Here is a 22,991-nt window from a genome sequence, read left to right as displayed (position 1 = left end):
TTCATAGTTGAAGTACCCAGCATTGTCCAGCTTGTCATATAAATACAGCAGAGAGACTGGCAGTCATACATTCATAGTTGAAGTACCCAGCATTGTCCAGCCTGTCATATAAATACAGCAGAGTGACTGGCAGTCATACTATACTGTTTGTAGTACCCAGCATTGTCCAGCCTGTCATATAAATACAGCAGAGTGACTGGCAGTCATACTATACTAGTTGAAGTACCCAGCATTGTCCAGCCTGTCATATAAATACAGCAGAGTGACTGGCAGTCATACTATACTAGTTGAAGTACCCAGCATTGTCCAGCCTGTCATATAAATACAGCAGAGTGACTGGCAGTCATACTATACTGTTTGTAGTACCCAGCATTGTCCAGCCTGTCATATAAATACAGCAGAGTGACTGGCAGTCATATTATACCAGTCGAAGTACCCAGCATGGTCCAGCTTGTCATATAAATACAGCAGAGTGACTGACAGGCAGTTATACTATATAGTTGAAGTACCCAGCAGTGTCCAGCCAGTAACCTGAACACAGAAGAGCTCGCTATAAGGTTGGCACGCGTGGCGCTGCTGTATGGAGGGCGAGGGTGCGCGCGGCGGCCGCTAGAGGCGCTGCGGGAGGGGGCGGTGTGATCGCGGCAGGCGGCAGTGTAGTGCGCGCCGTGTAGCGATGGAGTCCCGCCTGCTGGCGCGCTGGCGGGCCGTGAGGCGACGCCTGCGAATAGACCGTGAGTACGGATCAATGCGAGCCGCCATATGGCGCCGCGTCTCTCCGCTGCTGTTTTATTATTATACTCTAGTGGACAGAATCTAAGTAAATATATAACCTTTTTATAAGCTTTTTTTAATATTAAAGGTGATATTTATATTTAGTCACAATATTTAAAAACATTAAATTCAAAAAATTTACTGTTTTAAATGTTACAGTGATAAAGTATACTGTTAGTGCTCCGGTTCTGTATGTTCGGTAGGTTACACGAGAACCTTTCAAATATTATGTAATTAAATTTTTTGGAAATTTCATAACTGTACTTCAAAACGGTTTTATCTATGCCCAAGAATTATTTCCTTAAACTATTAATTGAAAATGAGTAGGTTATATTAAATGTTTCGGATTTTGTCCTTGTATGAATGATCTTGAGGATTAAGCATAAAGTCTTTCTCTCAATCGTTGTTACTAGAAGCAACTTTGAGATTTGTAGATTGCCAGTCTAGTATCTGTGAATACATTGTTTTAACTGTAATATAATATTACCGTCTAAAATTTAATCAAATAATTTGTCTTCATCGGACCATGATAGATGTACTAAGTGTGCTCAAATGAGAATTGAATATTATATTAGTACCCGAATGACTGAAACGAAAGCCTACGGAGAAATCACCAGCTTCCGGCAAGGCCGAATAAGAGGTCATGCTACCGTGAAGCGCACATATTCCTGAGCTCGATGTCGTGACCTTAAGAGACGAGCTTAAGTTGAGCCTTGATTGGATGTCGATATAATCTACTACAGCTGTGATCAGTAGCGGATCCAGAGGGGGGGGGGGGGGGGGGGGCTAAGGGGCTCAAGCCCCTCCAAAAGCATCTGGATCCACTATTGTTTTAGTGTTTGCCTTGATAAAGCCTAGCCTCAGCTGAGTCAAGCCCCTCCCAAACCAAAATCCTGGATCCGCCACTGGCTGTGATTGGCTTCGTTCACGCACGTGGCCTGCTATCTTATCTGCGTGCTGTTTGCCTTCTTGCACCTCGCCCGACTATGACTGTTCTGCGTGCTGTTTGCCTTCTTGCTCCTCGCCCGACTATGACTGTTCTGCGTGCTGTTTGCCTTCTTGCTCCTCGCCCGACTATGACTGTTCTGCGTGCTGTTTGCCTTCTTGCTCCTCGCCCGACTATGACTGTTCTGCGTGCTGTTTGCCTTCTTGCTCCTCGCCCGACTATGACTGTTCTGCGTGCTGTTTGCCTTCTTGCTCCTCGCCCGACTATGACTGTTCTGCGTGCTGTTTGCCTTCTTGCTCCTCGCCCGACTATGACTGTTCTGCGTGCTGTTTGCCTTCTTGCTCCTCGCCCGACTATGACTGTTCTGCGTGCTGTTTGTCTTCTTGCACCTCGCCCGACTATGACTGTTCTGCGTGCTGTTTGCCTTCTTGCACCTCGCCCGGCTATGACTGTTCTGCGTGCTGTTTGCCTTCTTGCTCCTCGCCCGACTATGACTGTTCTGCGTGCTGTTTGTCTTCTTGCACCTCGCCCGACTATGACTGTTCTGCGTGCTGTTTGCCTTCTTGCTCCTCGCCCGACTATGACTGTTCTGCGTGCTGTTTGCCTTCATGCTCTTCGCCCGACTATGACTGTTCTGCGTGCTGTTTGTCTTCTTGCTCCTCGCCCGACTATGACTGTTCTGCGTGCTGTTTGTCTTCCAGCTCCTCGCCCGACTATGACTGTTCTGCGTGCTGTTTGCCTTCTTGCACCTCGCCCGACTATGACTGTTCTGCGTGCTGTTTGCCTTCTTGCACCTCGCCCGACTATGACTGTTCTGCGTGCTGTTTGCCTTCTTGCTCCTCGCCCGACTATGACTGTTCTGCGTGCTGTTTGTCTTCTTGCTCCTCGCCCGACTATGACTGTTCTGCGTGCTGTTTGCCTTCTTGCACCTCGCCCGACTATGACTGTTCTGCGTGCTGTTTGTCTTCTTGCACCTCGCCCGACTATGACTGTTCTGCGTGCTGTTTGCCTTCTTGCTCCTCGCCCGACTATGACTGTTCTGCGTGCTGTTTGCCTTCTTGCTCTTCGCCCGACTATGACTGTTCTGCGTGCTGTTTGTCTTCTTGCTCCTCGCCCGACTATGACTGTTCTGCGTGCTGTTTGTCTTCCAGCTCCTCGCCCGACTATGACTGTTCTGCGTGCTGTTTGCCTTCTTGCACCTCGCCCGACTATGACTGTTCTGCGTGCTGTTTGCCTTCTTGCACCTCGCCCGACTATGACTGTTCTGCGTGCTGTTTGCCTTCTTGCTCCTCGCCCGACTATGACTGTTCTGCGTGCTGTTTGTCTTCTTGCTCCTCGCCCGACTATGACTGTTCTGCGTGCTGTTTGCCTTCTTGCACCTCGCCCGACTATGACTGTTCTGCGTGCTGTTTGCCTTCTTGCTCCTCGCCCGACTATGACTGTTCTGCGTGCTGTTTGCCTTCTTGCTCTTCGCCCGACTATGACTGTTCTGCGTGCTGTATGTCTTCTTGCTCCTCGCCCGACTATGACTGTTCTGCGTGCTGTTTGTCTTCTTGCACCTCGCCCGACTATGACTGTTCTGCGTGCTGTTTGTCTTCTTGCACCTCGCCCGACTATGACTGTTCTGCGTGCTGTTTGCCTTCTTGCTCCTCGCCCGACTATGACTGTTCTGCGTGCTGTTTGTCTTCTTGCTCCTCGCCCGACTATGACTGTTCTGCGTGCTGTTTGTCTTCCAGCTCCTCGCCTGACTATGACTGTTCTGCGTGCTGTTTGCCTTCTTGCTCCTCGCCCGACTATGACTGTTCTGCGTGCTGTTTGCCTTCTTGCTCCTCGCCCGACTATGACTGTTCTGCGTGCTGTTTGCCTTCTTGCTCCTCGCCCGACTATGACTGTTCTGCGTGCTGTTTGCCTTCTTGCTCTTCGCCCGACTATGACTGTTCTGCGTGCTGTTTGTCTTCTTGCTCCTCGCCCGACTATGACTGTTCTGCGTGCTGTTTGTCTTCTTGCACCTCGCCCGACTATGACTGTTCTGCGTGCTGTTTGCCTTCTTGCTCCTCGCCCGACTATGACTGTTCTGCGTGCTGTTTGTCTTCTTGCTCCTCGCCCGACTATGACTGTTCTGCGTGCTGTTTGCCTTCTTGCACCTCGCCCGACTATGACTGTTCTGCGTGCTGTTTGCCTTCTTGCTCCTCGCCCGACTATGACTGTTCTGCGTGCTGTTTGCCTTCTTGCTCTTCGCCCGACTATGACTGTTCTGCGTGCTGTTTGTCTTCTTGCTCCTCGCCCGACTATGACTGTTCTGCGTGCTGTTTGTCTTCTTGCACCTCGCCCGACTATGACTGTTCTGCGTGCTGTTTGTCTTCTTGCACCTCGCCCGACTATGACTGTTCTGCGTGCTGTTTGCCTTCTTGCTCCTCGCCCGACTATGACTGTTCTGCGTGCTGTTTGTCTTCTTGCTCCTCGCCCGACTATGACTGTTCTGCGTGCTGTTTGCCTTCTTGCTCCTCGCCCGACTATGACTGTTCTGCGTGCTGTTTGTCTTATTGCTCCTCGCCCGACTATGACTGTTCTGCGTGCTGTTTGTCTTCTTGCTCCTCGCCCGACTATGACTGTTCTGCGTGCTGTTTGTCTTCTTGCACCTCGCCCGACTATGACTGTTCTGCATGCTGTTTGTCTTCTTGCACCTCGCCCGACTATGACTGTTCTGCGTGCTGTTTGCCTTCTTGCTCCTCGCCCGACTATGACTGTTCTGCGTGCTGTTTGTCTTCTTGCACCTCGCCCGACTATGACTGTTCTGCGTGCTGTTTGCCTTCTTGCTCCTCGCCCGACTATGACTGTTCTGCGTGCTGTTTGCCTTCTTGCTCTTCGCCCGACTATGACTGTTCTGCGTGCTGTTTGTCTTCTTGCTCCTCGCCCGACTATGACTGTTCTGCGTGCTGTTTGTCTTCCAGCTCCTCGCCCGACTATGACTGTTCTGCGTGCTGTTTGCCTTCTTGCACCTCGCCCGACTATGACTGTTCTGCGTGCTGTTTGCCTTCTTGCACCTCGCCCGACTATGACTGTTCTGCGTGCTGTTTGCCTTCTTGCTCCTCGCCCGACTATGACTGTTCTGCGTGCTGTTTGTCTTCTTGCTCCTCGCCCGACTATGACTGTTCTGCGTGCTGTTTGCCTTCTTGCACCTCGCCCGACTATGACTGTTCTGCGTGCTGTTTGCCTTCTTGCTCCTCGCCCGTCTATGACTGTTCTGCGTGCTGTTTGTCTTCTTGCACCTCGCCCGACTATGACTGTTCTGCGTGCTGTTTGCCTTCTTGCTCCTCGCCCGACTATGACTGTTCTGCGTGCTGTTTGCCTTCTTGCTCTTCGCCCGACTATGACTGTTCTGCGTGCTGTTTGTCTTCTTGCTCCTCGCCCGACTATGACTGTTCTGCGTGCTGTTTGTCTTCCAGCTCCTCGCCCGACTATGACTGTTCTGCGTGCTGTTTGCCTTCTTGCACCTCGCCCGACTATGACTGTTCTGCGTGCTGTTTGCCTTCTTGCACCTCGCCCGACTATGACTGTTCTGCGTGCTGTTTGCCTTCTTGCTCCTCGCCCGACTATGACTGTTCTGCGTGCTGTTTGTCTTCTTGCTCCTCGCCCGACTATGACTGTTCTGCGTGCTGTTTGCCTTCTTGCACCTCGCCCGACTATGACTGTTCTGCGTGCTGTTTGCCTTCTTGCTCCTCGCCCGACTATGACTGTTCTGCGTGCTGTTTGTCTTCTTGCACCTCGCCCGACTATGACTGTTCTGCGTGCTGTTTGCCTTCTTGCTCCTCGCCCGACTATGACTGTTCTGCGTGCTGTTTGCCTTCTTGCTCCTCGCCCGACTATGACTGTTCTGCGTGCTGTTTGTCTTCTTGCACCTCGCCCGACTATGACTGATCTGCGTGCTGTTTGTCTTCTTGCACCTCGCCCGACTATGACTGTTCTGCGTGCTGTTTGTCTTCTTGCACCTCGCCCGACTATGACTGTTCTGCGTGCTGTTTGTCTTCTTGCACCTCGCCCGACTATGACTGTTCTGCGTGCTGTTTGCCTTCTTGCTCCTCGCCCGACTATGACTGTTCTGCGTGCTGTTTGTCTTCTTGCACCTCGCCCGACTATGACTGTTCTGCGTGCTGTTTGTCTTCTGGCTCCTCGCCCGACTATGACTGTTCTGCGTGCTGTTTGCCTTCTTGCACCTCGCCCGACTATGACTGTTCTGCGTGCTGTTTGCCTTCTTGCTCCTCGCCCGACTATGACTGTTCTGCGTGCTGTTTGTCTTCTTGCACCTCGCCCGACTATGACTGTTCTGCGTGCTGTTTGTCTTCTTGCTCCTCGCCCGACTATGACTGTTCTGCGTGCTGTTTGTCTTCTTGCTCCTCGCCCGACTATGACTGATCTGCGTGCTGTTTGTCTTCTTGCACCTCGCCCGACTATGACTGTTCTGCGTGCTGTTTGTCTTCTTGCACCTCGCCCGACTATGACTGTTCTGCGTGCTGTTTGCCTTCTTGCTCCTCGCCCGACTATGACTGTTCTGCGTGCTGTTTGTCTTCTTGCTCCTCGCCCGACTATGACTGTTCTGCGTGCTGTTTGCCTTCTTGCACCTCGCCCGACTATGACTGTTCTGCGTGCTGTTTGCCTTCTTGCACCTCGCCCGACCTTGACAGTAGTATGTAAATGGGGCGCCGAGGACAGGCCTCATGCGGTGGATTGAAGATTGTCGACCGCCATCTTGGATTCTGACGTCACGGCGGCCATCTTGGATGGTTGTGACCTTGACCTTTGACCTTGACCTTGAATTTGATCCTCAAAAATCGCCAAAATCCGCCTAAATTGGGCAAAATTTGCCCAAAATTCCTCAAAATTCGCCAAAATTTCCATTTCTGTGGAAAAAAAGTTCCACCAAAAAATCTCAAAAAATTCCACAAATTAAAAATTTCTCTTTTCGAGGGAAAAATTTCCCGTTTCGAGGGAAAAATTCCCGTTTTTAGTCCTTAAAAATCCCAGCGGCTGAAAATTCCTAAAACTGGCTTAAGCATCCTTAACTCAAGCCTCAGTTAAGCCATTTCTAGGAATAAGGATACCATGACCGCCATCTTGAATTATGACGTCATCGTTGCAATTTCCGTTACGGCCGCCATCTTTAAATTTATTATCCGATTTTAATGAAAAAAAATTTAAAATTCATAAAAAAAATTTAAATAATATAAATTTAATAAAATATTTATAAAAAACAAACATTTACGACACGGAGCTCGGAGTCCTCGGTTCGAACCCGACGAGTGCAAAAAAAATAAAAATGGCGACCGATCCTTCCCCCGAGGTGGCTGCAGGCATACTGACTCCCACCACTTTTTATCATCATCTAGTATGACGTCATGGCCGCCATCTTGTCTTCGATGCTGGAAGCCATCATCATTGTATCGTCGGCTAGAGTGCGCCGATGACATGTTAGTTTAATTCGTATCCGCTAGAGTGCAGTAATCATTTATTACTGTGACATCCGCCATCTTGTCATTTGGCCGCCATCTTGAAAATCCGTAATTATTTAGCTAGAAATTCGGGAAAAGTTCCAAAATTCATTAAATAAATCACTCATTAATTTACATATTGATTCGATCGATTCCCGTCCTCGGTTCGATACCCGATCGTTGCAATAATGTTTAATCTTATGTAAAAAAAATAATTTAAATAAACCATGTTCAACATTCTTAAAGAGACTTTAAATCCTCTACTACCACCATCCTATCAGACATCAAGACCACCATATTGGAAATGTGTAATTTTAATGCTAGAGATCCGGGAAAAAGTTCAGAAATCATTAAATAAATTTCCGATCAATATACTGATTAATTAGATCGACTAAGGTCCTTGGTACGATCTAGGATGATGCAAAAAAAATTAAATATATCATCAATTTAACATAATAGTAACAGGTTAGAGGAATTAAACACCGCAAGTTCCTTTACAAACATAATATTTATTACATAATTTCTATTCTACTACAGGATCACTTACGAAAGCCAACAATCTTATAATCATTTAGTTCCGCAGCGGTGTGAAATGACTAATTCTTAGCTCCAATCGGTTTATACTAGACAGAGTCCAGCCAGAACCTTTACAGACATAGTCCACCTCTTCTTGACAGAGTTTCTGGATACCGTTTTTAACAGTTTGCTTCACATCGTTAGAACTGTAAATTACTGCAGCAGATGTCTTGAATGCACACTTCTTCACTTCGTCATCGAACGGATATGGCTTTCCATATATACAGTCCAACCACAAGTTATATTTCAAAGGTCCGTTTGTTGCTACATCATCAGTAAGCTGATTGATTATCTTCTGTCTGATATCGTCAAGAAAATGACAAATGTCCTTCGACTCACCGAACGTATTTAGATAATAGTAGTCTTTCAACGTTCCACGAAATGCAGACTGCGCCAAGTAGAAGCCATTATCGTTCACTTGTAATGCTACGAACACAGTCTTAGGTTTAGTTCCATGTTCAGACGTCATAACAATCGGTTGCTGGGCATCTGTTTTTTTGGTTGTACGCTTTCGTGTCTCCAATCTAAAGCGAGGAGTCGAAATGTCGGCAGGTAGTTCAGCAGTAGGAGCACAGACTCCACCTTTACATTTTTTCGCATGATGTCGCAAACTGTCAATTCGAGTAAACCATTTAAGGCACTCATCACATCGAAACTTCATGCGAGAAGGATTCTTCGCGCATTTGCTCCGCTCATGTCTTCGTGCATCATGGGAAAATGCGAACGACGTATCACAGTAGCTGCAAGGATACCGTGGTGATGAAGACGATCCTTTCAGACCCGATCCAGATACAGGCGTTGCAACAGTAGTACCATTTTCAGGCATTCTCTTATGCACATCGATGCATCGTTGTTGCGCCGAAACCTTTACTTTCTGCCGCACAGCAGGACCTTTGCATGCCTTCATGTGCGTTTTCATATTATCTTTTCTGGCAAACTGCTTATGACATTTCTCACAAACAAACATTTTACGATATAGGTTCTTGGCACATTCGCTCCTCTCGTGTCGCCGAGCATTGCTGTTGTTTGAGAAAATCTTGTCACAGTAACAGCACCGATGTTCGCTAGTTGTCAAATCAGCATCCATTGAAGTCTCCATCGAGGTCGTATCGTCGATCGTCGTGGTTTCCTGCACATCCAGCTCAGTAGTCATTAAGCTATCTTCTGCTGGTGGTATCACATCTGTTGAAATCTCCTCCAATGTTGACATCGTCGTCGTTGCCAACGGGATCTGCTCCACCATTGTCGTCGCTGTCGTCAAGGTTCCCGTAGACGATGATACAACATCCATCGAGTTCGGCGTTAAAGTCGGTAAATATGCCATCGAGTTCTCAAGAACAGGTAATTACGCGACTTATTCACCAGATGAAATAATCTAGGTGATCCTTACACCGTCGACGACAGTAACAAACTGAGCGACCTGCTGTCTAGGACTCGCTTATATACATGCACCGGATGGAATAATACGCAAGTCAAATCAAGAACCACTTACTATAATACCAGAGTCAAAACAACATTAAAAATAGAAGGACCATCAACGAAAAGGCAGCACATTTGGAAGCACCGACAACGAAAAGGCAGCACCGACAACGAAAAGGCAGCACCGACAACGAAAAGGCAGCACCGACAACGAAAAGGCAGCACCGACAACGAAAAGGCAGCACCGACAACGAAAAGGCAGCACATTTGGAAGCACCGACAACGAAAAGGCAGCACCGACAACGAAAAGGCAGCACATTTGGAAGCACCGACAACGAAAAGGCAGCAGCGACAACGAAAAGGCAGCACATTTGGAAGCACCGACAACGAAAAGGCAGCACCGACAACGAAAAGGCAGCACATTTGGAAGCACCGACAACGAAAAGGCAGCACCGCCAACGAAAAGGAAGCACATTTGGAAGCACCGACAAAGAAAAGACAGCACCGCCAACGAAAAGGAAGCACATTTGGAAGCACCGACAAAGAAAAGGCAGCACCGCCAACGAAAAGGAAGCACATTTGGAAGCACCGACAACGAAAAGGCAGCACCGCCAAAGAAAAGACAGCACATTTGGAAGCACCGACAACGTAAAGGAAGCACCATCAACGAAAAGGCCGCACCGCCAACGAAAAGGAAGCACATTTGGAAGCACCGGCAAAGAAAAGGCAGCACCGCCCACGAAAAGGAAGCACATTTGGAAGCACCAACAAAGAAAAGGCAGCACCGCCAACGAAAAGGAAGCACATTTGGAAGCACCGGCAACGAAAAGGCAGCACCATCGACGAAAAGGAAGCACATTAATTTGTCATTGACTGCAATATTCATTGGTTCCAATATTCATTGGCTCCAATATTCATTGGCTCCAATATTCAATGGCTCCAATATTCATTGACTCCAATATTCATTGGCTCCATCAGTCATTGACACCTACAGTCTTTTGGTTCCAAAAGTCTTTTGGCCCCAAATATATTAGGCTAGAATTCTTCGAGTCTAAGAGACTATGAGACCACATGGCTACGAGTCTAAAATGATCTAGCTGGTTACGAGTTATACATGGCTTGCGAGGCTACAGAGCTACGAAGTTTCTAGTACACAGGTTTACATGACTGCGAGGATACAGGACTACAAGTCTGCAAGAGTACTTGACTACAAAGGTACTCGTCTACATGACTCCAGTTACCGCATCTGTCTTCGACAGAATTTTCTCTTTTGCTCCAACTGCTCCATCAGCATTATGTTATAAGATTACAAGGCCTCTTGCTTACGTAGCTTCAAGTCTACGAGCCTCCAATGCATCATGACTACGAGACTACGAGCCATGAGGTTACGAGTCTATGCGATTGCGAGTCTTCTAGGTTACGTGATCGCGAGGCTATAGGACTACGAAGCTTCCAGAACGCATGGTTACGAGACTGCGAGGCTACAATTCTACGAGGCCCCAAGACATCCTGGCTACGCGACTACGAGCCATGAGGTTACGAGACTACGTGACTACGAATCTTCAAGTTTACGAGACTGCGAGGCTACAGAGCTACGAAGCCTCTAGTACACAGGTTTACGTGACTGTGAGGATACAGGACTACCAGTCTGCATGAGTACTTGACTACGAAGCTACTCGTCTACAAGGCTACAATTACAGCATCTGTTTTCGTCAGAATTTTCTCTTTTGCTCCAACTGCACCACCAGCATTATGTTATAAGATTACAAGGCCGCTTGCTTATGTAGCTTCAAGTCTACGAGGATACTTGGATACGTAGCTTCAATTCTACGAGGTCCTAAGACTTCATGACTACGCGACTTCGAGCCATGAGGTTACGAGATTACGTGACTACGAATCTTCATGTTTACGAGACTGTGAGGCTACAGAGCTACGAAGCCTCTAGAAAACGAGTTTACGTGACGGCGTGGATACAGGAATACAAGTTTGCATGAGTTCTTGACTACGAAGCTACTCGTCTACAAGGCTCCAATTGACACATCTGTCTTCGATGGAATTTTCTCTTTTGCTACATCTACGCCATCAGCATTATGTTATAAGATTACAAAGCTACTTGCTTACGTAGCTTCAAGTCTACGAGGCTCCAATACATCATGACTAAGAGACTACGAGCCATGAGGTTACGAGACTATGCGATTGCAAGTCTTCAAGGTTACGTCATCGCGAGGCTATAGGACTACGAAGCTTCCAGAACGCATGGTTACGAGAATGCATGACTAATTGGCCGCATGGCTACGAAACTTTATGTCTCTAACTGACTACAATAGCACTATTCAGTGGTGAGAGTTAATTTATTTCATGCAAAGGTACTTGCTGCAAGCAGTTCCGCTTTTCAACATCAGATGACGTCACGTTTTGCTTGCAGGTAAAATAATATTTATTTATTTTATGCGGGATGCGGGTTGTTCACTATCGATCGCATAAGAAGAATGGCATCGATAGTCTTCAAGGAGAAGGAAGTTCGTCCTTCCTGCTAGTGCTTCTCAGATTTCTCACGGTCCGCCATATTGGATTGCGACGTCACGGCTGCCATCTTGGATGGATGTGACTTTGACCTTTGACCGAAACCGCAGGAATGATCGCAAGCACTCGGATTAATCATCAAAATATTGATAAGAATAATCAGGAGCACACGGAGAAAACCATCATAATATTGGCAAGAATAATCAGGAGCACACAGAGAAAAACGACACACGTTTTCTTTGATATCATAAAATTACAGAAAAAAATATTTAAAAATAAAAATAAATTAATAAAAAATTTAAAATAAAAACAAAAAATACATAAACAGATTCTGCTAGCTTGTAAACTTATCATTGTTGAGCAAAGATAGAGTTCTAGTACAAGCCAGAATTTTATGTATTTTTTGTTTTTATTTTAAATTTTTTATTAATTTATTTTTATTTTTAAATATTTTTTTCTGTAATTTTATGATATCAAAGAAAACGTGTGTCGTTTTTCTCTGTGTGCTCCTGATTATTCTTGCCAATATTATGATGGTTTTCTCCGTGTGCTCCTGATTATTCTTATCAATATTTTGATGATTAATCCGAGTGCTTGCGATCATTCCTGCGGTTTCGGTCAAAGGTCAAAGTCACATCCATCCAAGATGGCAGCCGTGACGTCGCAATCCAATATGGCGGACCGTGAGAAATCTGAGAAGCACTAGCAGGAAGGACGAACTTCCTTCTCCTTGAAGACTATCGATGCCATTCTTCTTATGCGATCGATAGTGAACAACCCGCATCCCGCATAAAATAAATAAATATTATTTTACCTGCAAGCAAAACGTGACGTCATCTGATGTTGAAAAGCGGAACTGCTTGCAGCAAGTACCTTTGCATGAAATAAATTAACTCTCACCACTGAATAGTGCTATTGTAGTCAGTTAGAGACATAAAGTTTCGTAGCCATGCGGCCAATTAGTCATGCATTCTCGTAACCATGCGTTCTGGAAGCTTCGTAGTCCTATAGCCTCGCGATGACGTAACCTTGAAGACTTGCAATCGCATAGTCTCGTAACCTCATGGCTCGTAGTCTCTTAGTCATGATGTATTGGAGCCTCGTAGACTTGAAGCTACGTAAGCAAGTAGCTTTGTAATCTTATAACATAATGCTGATGGCGTAGATGTAGCAAAAGAGAAAATTCCATCGAAGACAGATGTGTCAATTGGAGCCTTGTAGACGAGTAGCTTCGTAGTCAAGAACTCATGCAAACTTGTATTCCTGTATCCACGCCGTCACGTAAACTCGTTTTCTAGAGGCTTCGTAGCTCTGTAGCCTCACAGTCTCGTAAACATGAAGATTCGTAGTCACGTAATCTCGTAACCTCATGGCTCGAAGTCGCGTAGTCATGAAGTCTTAGGACCTCGTAGAATTGAAGCTACGTATCCAAGTATCCTCGTAGACTTGAAGCTACATAAGCAAGCGGCCTTGTAATCTTATAACATAATGCTGGTGGTGCAGTTGGAGCAAAAGAGAAAATTCTGACGAAAACAGATGCTGTAATTGTAGCCTTGTAGACGAGTAGCTTCGTAGTCAAGTACTCATGCATACTGGTAGTCCTGTATCCTCACAGTCACGTAAACCTGTGTACTAGAGGCTTCGTAGCTCTGTAGCCTCGCAGTCTCGTAAACTTGAAGATTCGTAGTCACGTAGTCTCGTAACCTCATGGCTCGTAGTCGCGTAGCCAGGATGTCTTGGGGCCTCGTAGAATTGTAGCCTCGCAGTCTCGTAACCATGCGTTCTGGAAGCTTCGTAGTCCTATAGCCTCGCGATCACGTAACCTAGAAGACTCGCAATCGCATAGACTCGTAACCTCATGGCTCGTAGTCTCGTAGTCATGATGCATTGGAGGCTCGTAGACTTGAAGCTACGTAAGCAAGAGGCCTTGTAATCTTATAACATAATGCTGATGGAGCAGTTGGAGCAAAAGAGAAAATTCTGTCGAAGACAGATGCGGTAACTGGAGTCATGTAGACGAGTACCTTTGTAGTCAAGTACTCTTGCAGACTTGTAGTCCTGTATCCTCGCAGTCATGTAAACCTGTGTACTAGAAACTTCGTAGCTCTGTAGCCTCGCAAGCCATGTATAACTCGTAACCAGCTAGATCATTTTAGACTCGTAGCCATGTGGTCTCATAGTCTCTTAGACTCGAAGAATTCTAGCCTAATATATTTGGGGCCAAAAGACTTTTGGAACCAAAAGACTGTAGGTGTCAATGACTGATGGAGCCAATGAATATTGGAGTCAATGAATATTGGAGCCATTGAATATTGGAGCCAATGAATATTGGAGCCAATGAATATTGGAACCAATGAATATTGCAGTCAATGACAAATTAATGTGCTTCCTTTTCGTTGATGGTGCTGCCTTTTCGTTGCCGGTGCTTCCAAATGTGCTTCCTTTTCGTTGGCGGTGCTGCCTTTTCTTTGTTGGTGCTTCCAAATGTGCTTCCTTTTCGTGGGCGGTGCTGCCTTTTCTTTGCCGGTGCTTCCAAATGTGCTTCCTTTTCGTTGGCGGTGCGGCCTTTTCGTTGATGGTGCTTCCTTTTCGTTGTCGGTGCTTCCAAATGTGCTGTCTTTTCTTTGGCGGTGCTGCCTTTTCGTTGTCGGTGCTTCCAAATGTGCTTCCTTTTCGTTGGCGGTGCTGCCTTTTCTTTGTCGGTGCTTCCAAATGTGCTTCCTTTTCGTTGGCGGTGCTGTCTTTTCTTTGTCGGTGCTTCCAAATGTGCTTCCTTTTCGTTGGCGGTGCTGCCTTTTCGTTGTCGGTGCTTCCAAATGTGCTGCCTTTTCGTTGTCGGTGCTGCCTTTTCGTTGTCGGTGCTTCCAAATGTGCTGCCTTTTCGTTGTCGCTGCTGCCTTTTCGTTGTCGGTGCTGCCTTTTCGTTGTCGGTGCTTCCAAATGTGCTGCCTTTTCGTTGTCGGTGCTGCCTTTTCGTTGTCGGTGCTGCCTTTTCGTTGTCGGTGCTGCCTTTTCGTTGTCGGTGCTTCCAAATGTGCTGCCTTTTCGTTGATGGTCCTTCTATTTTTAATGTTGTTTTGACTCTGGTATTATAGTAAGTGGTTCTTGATTTGACTTGCGTATTATTCCATCCGGTGCATGTATATAAGCGAGTCCTAGACAGCAGGTCGCTCAGTTTGTTACTGTCATCGACGGTGTAAGGATCACCTAGATTATTTCATCTGGTGAATAAGTCGCGTAATTACCTGTTCTTGAGAACTCGATGGCATATTTACCGACTTTAACGCCGAACTCGATGGATGTTGTATCATCGTCTACGGGAACCTTGACGACAGCGACGACAATGGTGGAGCAGATCCCGTTGGCAACGACGACGATGTCAACATTGGAGGAGATTTCAACAGATGTGATACCACCAGCAGAAGATAGCTTAATGACTACTGAGCTGGATGTGCAGGAAACCACGACGATCGACGATACGACCTCGATGGAGACTTCAATGGATGCTGATTTGACAACTAGCGAACATCGGTGCTGTTACTGTGACAAGATTTTCTCAAACAACAGCAATGCTCGGCGACACGAGAGGAGCGAATGTGCCAAGAACCTATATCGTAAAATGTTTGTTTGTGAGAAATGTCATAAGCAGTTTGCCAGAAAAGATAATATGAAAACGCACATGAAGGCATGCAAAGGTCCTGCTGTGCGGCAGAAAGTAAAGGTTTCGGCGCAACAACGATGCATCGATGTGCATAAGAGAATGCCTGGAAATGGTACTACTGTTGCAACGCCTGTATCTGGATCGGGTCTGAAAGGATCGTCTTCATCACCACGGTATCCTTGCAGCTACTGTGATACGTCGTTCGCATTTTCCCATGATGCACGAAGACATGAGCGGAGCAAATGCGCGAAGAATCCTTCTCGCATGAAGTTTCGATGTGATGAGTGCCTTAAATGGTTTACTCGAATTGACAGTTTGCGACATCATGCGAAAAAATGTAAAGGTGGAGTCTGTGCTCCTACTGCTGAACTACCTGCCGACATTTCGACTCCTCGCTTTAGATTGGAGACACGAAAGCGTACAACCAAAAAAACAGATGCCCAGCAACCGATTGTTATGACGTCTGAACATGGAACTAAACCTAAGACTGTGTTCGTAGCATTACAAGTGAACGATAATGGCTTCTACTTGGCGCAGTCTGCATTTCGTGGAACGTTGAAAGACTACTATTATCTAAATACGTTCGGTGAGTCGAAGGACATTTGTCATTTTCTTGACGATATCAGACAGAAGATAATCAATCAGCTTACTGATGATGTAGCAACAAACGGACCTTTGAAATATAACTTGTGGTTGGACTGTATATATGGAAAGCCATATCCGTTCGATGACGAAGTGAAGAAGTGTGCATTCAAGACATCTGCTGCAGTAATTTACAGTTCTAACGATGTGAAGCAAACTGTTAAAAACGGTATCCAGAAACTCTGTCAAGAAGAGGTGGACTATGTCTGTAAAGGTTCTGGCTGGACTCTGTCTAGTATAAACCGATTGGAGCTAAGAATTAGTCATTTCACACCGCTGCGGAACTAAATGATTATAAGATTGTTGGCTTTCGTAAGTGATCCTGTAGTAGAATAGAAATTATGTAATAAATATTATGTTTGTAAAGGAACTTGCGGTGTTTAATTCCTCTAACCTGTTACTATTATGTTAAATTGATGATATATTTAATTTTTTTTGCATCATCCTAGATCGTACCAAGGACCTTAGTCGATCTAATTAATCAGTATATTGATCGGAAATTTATTTAATGATTTCTGAACTTTTTCCCGGATCTCTAGCATTAAAATTACACATTTCCAATATGGTGGTCTTGATGTCTGATAGGATGGTGGTAGTAGAGGATTTAAAGTCTCTTTAAGAATGTTGAACATGGTTTATTTAAATTATTTTTTTTACATAAGATTAAACATTATTGCAACGATCGGGTATCGAACCGAGGACGGGAATCGATCGAATCAATATGTAAATTAATGAGTGATTTATTTAATGAATTTTGGAACTTTTCCCGAATTTCTAGCTAAATAATTACGGATTTTCAAGATGGCGGCCAAATGACAAGATGGCGGATGTCACAGTAATAAATGATTACTGCACTCTAGCGGATACGAATTAAACTAACATGTCATCGGCGCACTCTAGCCGACGATACAATGATGATGGCTTCCAGCATCGAAGACAAGATGGCGGCCATGACGTCATACTAGATGATGATAAAAAGTGGTGGGAGTCAGTATGCCTGCAGCCACCTCGGGGGAAGGATCGGTCGCCATTTTTATTTTTTTTGCACTCGTCGGGTTCGAACCGAGGACTCCGAGCTCCGTGTCGTAAATGTTTGTTTTTTATAAATATTTTATTAAATTTATATTATTTAAATTTTTTTTATGAATTTTAAATTTTTTTTCATTAAAATCGGATAGTAAATTTAAAGATGGCGGCCGTAACGGAAATTGCAACGATGACGTCATAATTCAAGATGGCGGTCATGGTATCCTTATTCCTAGAAATGGCTTAACTGAGGCTTGAGTTAAGGATGCTTAAGCCAGTTTTAGGAATTTTCAGCCGCTGGGATTTTTAAGGACTAAAAACGGGAATTTTTCCCTCGAAACGGGAAATTTTTCCCTCGAAAAGAGAAATTTTTAATTTGTGGAATTTTTTGAGATTTTTTGGTGGAACTTTTTTTCCACAGAAATGGAAATTTTGGCGAATTTTGAGGAATTTTGGGCAAATTTTGCCCAATTTTGGCGCATTTTGGCGATTTTTGAGAATCAAATTCAAGGTCAAGGTCAAAGGTCAAGGTCACAACCATCCAAGATGGCCGCCGTGACGTCAGAATCCAAGATGGCGGTCGACAATCTTCAATCCACCGCCTAAGGCCGGTCCTCGGCGCCCCATTTACATACTACTTAAGACTGTTCTGCGTGCTGTTTGTCTTCTTGCTCCTCGCCCGACTATGACTGTTCTGCGTGCTGTTTGCCTTCTTGCACCTCGCCCGACTATGACTGTTCTGCGTGCTGTTTGTCTTCTTGCACCTCGCCCGACTATGACTGTTCTGCGTGCTGTTTGCCTTCTTGCACCTCGCCCGACTATGACTGTTCTGCGTGCTGTTTGCCTTCTTGCTCCTCGCCCGACTATGACTGTTCTGCGTGCTGTTTGTCTTCTTGCTGCTCGCCCGACTATGACTGTTCTGCGTGCTGTTTGCCTTCTTGCTTTTTGCCCGAGTATGACTGTTCTGCGTGCTGTTTGCCTTCTTGCTCCTCGCCCGACTATGACTGTTCTGCGTGCTGTTTGTCTTCTTGCACCTCGCCCGACTATGACTGTTCTGCGTGCTGTTTGCCTCCTTGCTCCTCGCCCGACTATGACTGTTCTGCGTGCTGTTTGCTTTCTTGCTCCTCGCCCGACTATGACTGTTCTGCGTGCTGTTTGCCTTCTTGCTCTTCGCCCGACTATGACTGTTCTGCGTGCTGTTTGCCTTCTTGCACCTCGCCCGACTATGACTGTTCTGCGTGCTGTTTGCCTTCTTGCACCTCGCCCGACTATGACTGTTCTGCGTGCTGTTTGCCTTCTTGCACCTCGCCCGACTATGACTGTTCTGCGTGCTGTTTGCCTTCTTGCTCCTCGCCCGACTATGACTGTTCTGCGTGCTGTTTGCCTTCTTGCACCTCGCCCGACTATGACTGTTCTGCGTGCTGTTTGCCTTCTTGCTCCTCGCCCGACTATGACTGTTCTGCGTGCTGTTTGCCTTCTTGCACCTCGCCCGACTATGACTGTTCTGCGTGCTGTTTGCCTTCTTGCTCCTTGCCCGACTATGACTGTTCTGCGTGCTGTTTGCTTTCTTGCTCCTCGCCCGACTATGACTGTTCTGCGTGCTGTTTGCCTTTTTGCTCCTCGCCCGACTATGACTGTTCTGCGTGCTGTTTGTCTTCTTGCTCCTCGCCCGACTATGACTGTTCTGCGTGCTGTTTGTCTTCTTGCTCCTCGCCCGACTATGACTGTTCTGCTTGCTGTTTGTCTTCTTGCACCTCGCCCGACTATGACTGTTCTGCTTGCTGTTTGTCTTCTTGCTCCTCGCCCGACTATGACTGTTCTGCGTGCTGTTTGCCTTCTTGCACCTCGCCCGACTATGACTGTTCTGCGTGCTGTTTGTCTTCTTGCACCTCGCCCGACTATGACTGTTCTGCGTGCTGTTTGTCTTCTTGCACCTCGCCCGACTATGACTGTTCTGCGTGCTGTTTGTCTTCTTGCACCTCGCCCGACTATGACTGTTCTGCGTGCTGTTTGTCTTCTTGCTCCTCGCCCGACTATGACTGTTCTGCGTGCTGTTTGTCTTCTTGCTCCTCGCCCGACTATGACTGTTCTGCGTGCTGTTTGTCTTCTTGCACCTCGCCCGACTATGACTGTTCTGCGTGCTGTTTGTCTTCTTGCTCCTCGCCCGACTATGACTGTTCTGCGTGCTGTTTGTCTTCTTGCTCCTCGCCCGACTATGACTGTTCTGCGTGCTGTTTGCCTTCTTGCACCTCGCCCGACTATGACTGTTCTGCGTGCTGTTTGTCTTCTTGCACCTCGCCCGACTATGACTGTTATGCGTGCTGTTTACTTCTTGCACCTCGCCCGACTATGACTGTTCTGCGTGCTGTTTGTCTTCTTGCACCTCGCCCGACTATGACTGTTCTGCGTGCTGTTTGTCTTCTTGCTCCTCGCCTGACTATGACTGTTCAGCGTGCTGTTTGCTTTCTTGCACCTCGCCCGACTATGACTGTTCTGCGTGCTGTTTGCTTTCTTGCACCTCGCCCGACTATGACTGTTCTGCGTGCTGTTTGCCTTCTTGCACCTCGCCCGACTATGACTGTTCTGCGTGCTGTTTGCCTTCTTGCTCCTCGCCCGACTATGACTGTTCTGCGTGCTGTTTGCCTTCTTGCTCTTCGCCCGACTATGACTGTTCTGCGTGCTGTTTGTCTTCTTGCTCCTCGCCCGACTATGACTGTTCTGCGTGCTGTTTGTCTTCTTGCACCTCGCCCGACTATGACTGTTCTGCGTGCTGTTTGTCTTCTTGCACCTCGCCCGACTATGACTGTTCTGCGTGCTGTTTGCCTTCTTGCACCTCGCCCGACTATGACTGTTCTGCGTGCTGTTTGCCTTCTTGCACCTCGCCCGACTATGACTGTTCTGCGTGCTGTTTGCCTTCTTGCACCTCGCCCGACTATGACTGTTCTGCGTGCTGTTTGCCTTCTTGCTCCTCGCCCGACTATGACTGTTCTGCGTGCTGTTTGTCTTCTTGCACCTCGCCCGACTATGACTGTTCTGCGTGCTGTTTGTCTTCTTGCACCTCGCCCGACTATGACTGTTCTGCGTGCTGTTTGTCTTCTTGCTCCTCGCCCGACTATGACTGTTCTGCGTGCTGTTTGCTTTCTTGCACCTCGCCCGACTATGACTGTTCTGCGTGCTGTTTGCCTTCTTGCTCCTCGCCCGACTATGACTGTTCTGCGTGCTGTTTGTCTTCTTGCACCTCGCCCGACTATGACTGTTCTGCGTGCTGTTTGTCTTCTTGCACCTCGCCCGACTATGACTGTTCTGCGTGCTGTTTGCTTTCTTGCATCTCGCCCGACTTTGACTGTTCTGCGTGCTGTTTGTCTTCTTGCACCTCGCCCGACTTTTACTGTTCTGCGTGCTGTTTGTCTTCTTGCTCCTCGCCCGACTATGACTGTTCTGCGTGCTGTTTGTCTTCTTGCACCTCGCCCGACTATGACTGTTCTGCGTGCTGTTTGTCTTCTTGCTCCTCGCCCGACTATGACTGTTCTGCGTGCTGTTTGTCTTCTTGCTCCTCGCCCGACTATGACTGTTCTGCGTGCTGTTTGTCTTCTTGCTCCTCGCCCGACTATGACTGTTCTGCGTGCTGTTTGTCTTCTTGCACCTTGCCCGACTATGACTGTTCTGCGTGCTGTTTGTCTTCTTGCACCTCGCCCGACTATGACTGTTCTGCGTGCTGTTTGTCTTCTTGCTCCTCGCCCGACTATGACTGTTCTGCGTGCTGTTTGTCTTCTTGCACCTCGCCCGACTATGACTGTTCTGCGTGCTGTTTGTCTTCTTGCTCCTCGCCCGACTATGACTGTTCTGCGTGCTGTTTGTCTTCTTGCACCTCGCCCGGCTATGACTGTTCTGCGTGCTGTTTGCCTTCTTGCACCTCGCCCGACTATGACTGTTCTGCGTGCTGTTTGCTTTCTTGCACCTCGCCCGACTATGACTGTTCTGCGTGCTGTTTGTCTTCTTGCACCTCGCCCGACTATGACTGTTCTGCGTGCTGTTTGCGTTCTTGCTCCTCGCCCGACTATGAATGTTCTGCGTGCTGTTTGTCTTCTTGCACCTCGCCCGACTATGACTGTTCTGCGTGCTGTTTGCTTTCTTGCACCTCGCCCGACTATGACTGTTCTGCGTGCTGTTTGTCTTCTTGCTCCTCGCCCGACTATGACTGTTCTGCGTGCTGTTTGCCTTTTTGCTCCTCGCCCGACTATGACTGTTCTGCGTGCTGTTTGTCTTCTTGCACCTCGCCCGACTATGACTGTTCTGCGTGCTGTTTGTCTTCTTGCTCCTCGCCCGACTATGACTGTTCTGCGTGCTGTTTGCCTTCTTGCACCTCGCCCGACTATGACTGTTCTGCGTGCTGTTTGTCTTCTTGCTCCTCGCCCGACTATGACTGTTCTGCGTGCTGTTTGTCTTCTTGCTCCTCGCCCGACTATGACTGTTCTGCGTGCTGTTTGCCTTCTTGCACCTCGCCCGACTATGACTGTTCTGCGTGCTGTTTGCTTTCTTGCTCCTCGCCCGACTATGACTGTTCTGCGTGCTGTTTGCTTTCTTGCACCTCGCCCGACTATGACTGTACTTTGTGCTGTTTGCCTTCTTGCTCCTCGCCCGACTATGACTGTTCTGCGTGCTGTTTGTCTTCTTGCACCTCGCCCGACTACAGTGGTGGATCCAGAATTTTGGTTTGGGAGGGGCTTGACCCAGCTGAGGCTAGGCTTTATCAAGGCAAACACTAAAACAATAGTGGACCCAGATACTTTTGGAGGGGGGCTTGAGCCCCTTAGCCCCCCCTCTGGATCCGCTACTGCCCGACTATGATTGTTCTGCGCCCTGCGACCTCTCTGCCTTCTGGGTCGGTGTCAGCGCCCCTGGCGGTGAGAACCCGCAGTATTGCAGTTGCCGTGGCAGCGGTGGAAATAAATGACTAAACCTTATGGAACTACTGCCTAGAGAGTTGGTTTTTAATAATAATTTGTCGGGAAAACATCATTAGTTCCGCCTTCAATTGAAATATTTATTTTTTAGTTTTTAATTTACGCAATGTACACACCAAACACGTAAAATACCCACCGATCACGCAATGTTCACGCAATGTACATTGCGTAGCCATTGCGTGTATTGTGTGTTAAGCGCATGAATTGTGTGTCCATTTATTCTGACGAATTTGCTACATTTTTTAGTGTCCTTACTTTTTTTGAATGTTGTTTTGACTCGTGTATTAATGTAAATTGTTTTGACTAGCATATTATTCCGTTAGTTACGGGTATATAAGCGAGTCCTCAGAAGCCGGGAATTTCAGTTTGTTACTGTCTTCGGCTGTGTAAGGATCACCTAGTTTGTCTCATCTGGTGCATAAGTCGCGTAATCACATGCTCTTGCGAACTAGATGGTATTTTTACCGTCTTTAACGTTGAACTCGATGGAGGTTGTCCCATCGACTGTGGGAACCCTGACGTCAGCGTCGACGATGATGGAGCAGATCCCGTTGGCAACGACGTTGACAACACAAGAGGAGACTTCAACAGTCGTGCTACCACCAGCTGAAGAGAGCGCAATGACTTCAGTGCTGGCTGCAGAGGAAACCACGATGGACAATGTTTCGCCCTCGATTTAGACTTCAATATCTGGCGATTCGATAACAACTATCGTGCACCGATGCCTTTTCTGTGAAAAGATTTTCTCAAACAACAGCAATGCTCGGCGACATAGAAGATGGAATGTGCTAAGAATTCTCCTCGCCAAATGTTTGGCTGTGAGAAATGTCATAAGCAGTTTGCAAAGGCCCTGTTGCGCGACAGAAAGTAAAGGTTTCTATACAACAGCGATGCATTTATGTGCATAAGAGTACACCAGGAATTGGTACAACTGCAGTATTTTGGTATCTGGATCGGGTCTGAAAGGATTGTCG

The 22,991-nt window shown here is 47.0% G+C and overlaps 1 protein-coding gene across 8 annotated transcripts in view; it reads left to right on the top strand.

The window, feature by feature from the left end:
• Nucleotides 1-22,991, top strand: part of LOC134535434 (probable phospholipid-transporting ATPase IA) — a 263,150-nt gene that overhangs the window by 41,321 nt on the left and 198,838 nt on the right. For 2 of the 8 annotated variants that reach the window (XM_063374528.1, XM_063374533.1), the window contains exon 1: nucleotides 660-734. The exons of the other annotated variants lie outside the window; for them this stretch is intronic. In XM_063374528.1, the coding sequence (XP_063230598.1) occupies nucleotides 677-734 (58 nt within the window). In that variant the 5' untranslated portion in view covers nucleotides 660-676. Of the gene's footprint in view, nucleotides 1-659; nucleotides 735-22,991 lie in introns of those variants that run through there. 8 annotated transcript variants of the gene reach the window in all.

The sequence above is a fragment of the Bacillus rossius genome, chromosome 8 (assembly GCF_032445375.1).
Source record: "Bacillus rossius redtenbacheri isolate Brsri chromosome 8, Brsri_v3, whole genome shotgun sequence".
In the NCBI taxonomy this organism is placed as follows: domain Eukaryota; kingdom Metazoa; phylum Arthropoda; class Insecta; order Phasmatodea; family Bacillidae; genus Bacillus; species Bacillus rossius.
This window is presented reverse-complemented; position numbering and strand designations above follow the sequence as displayed.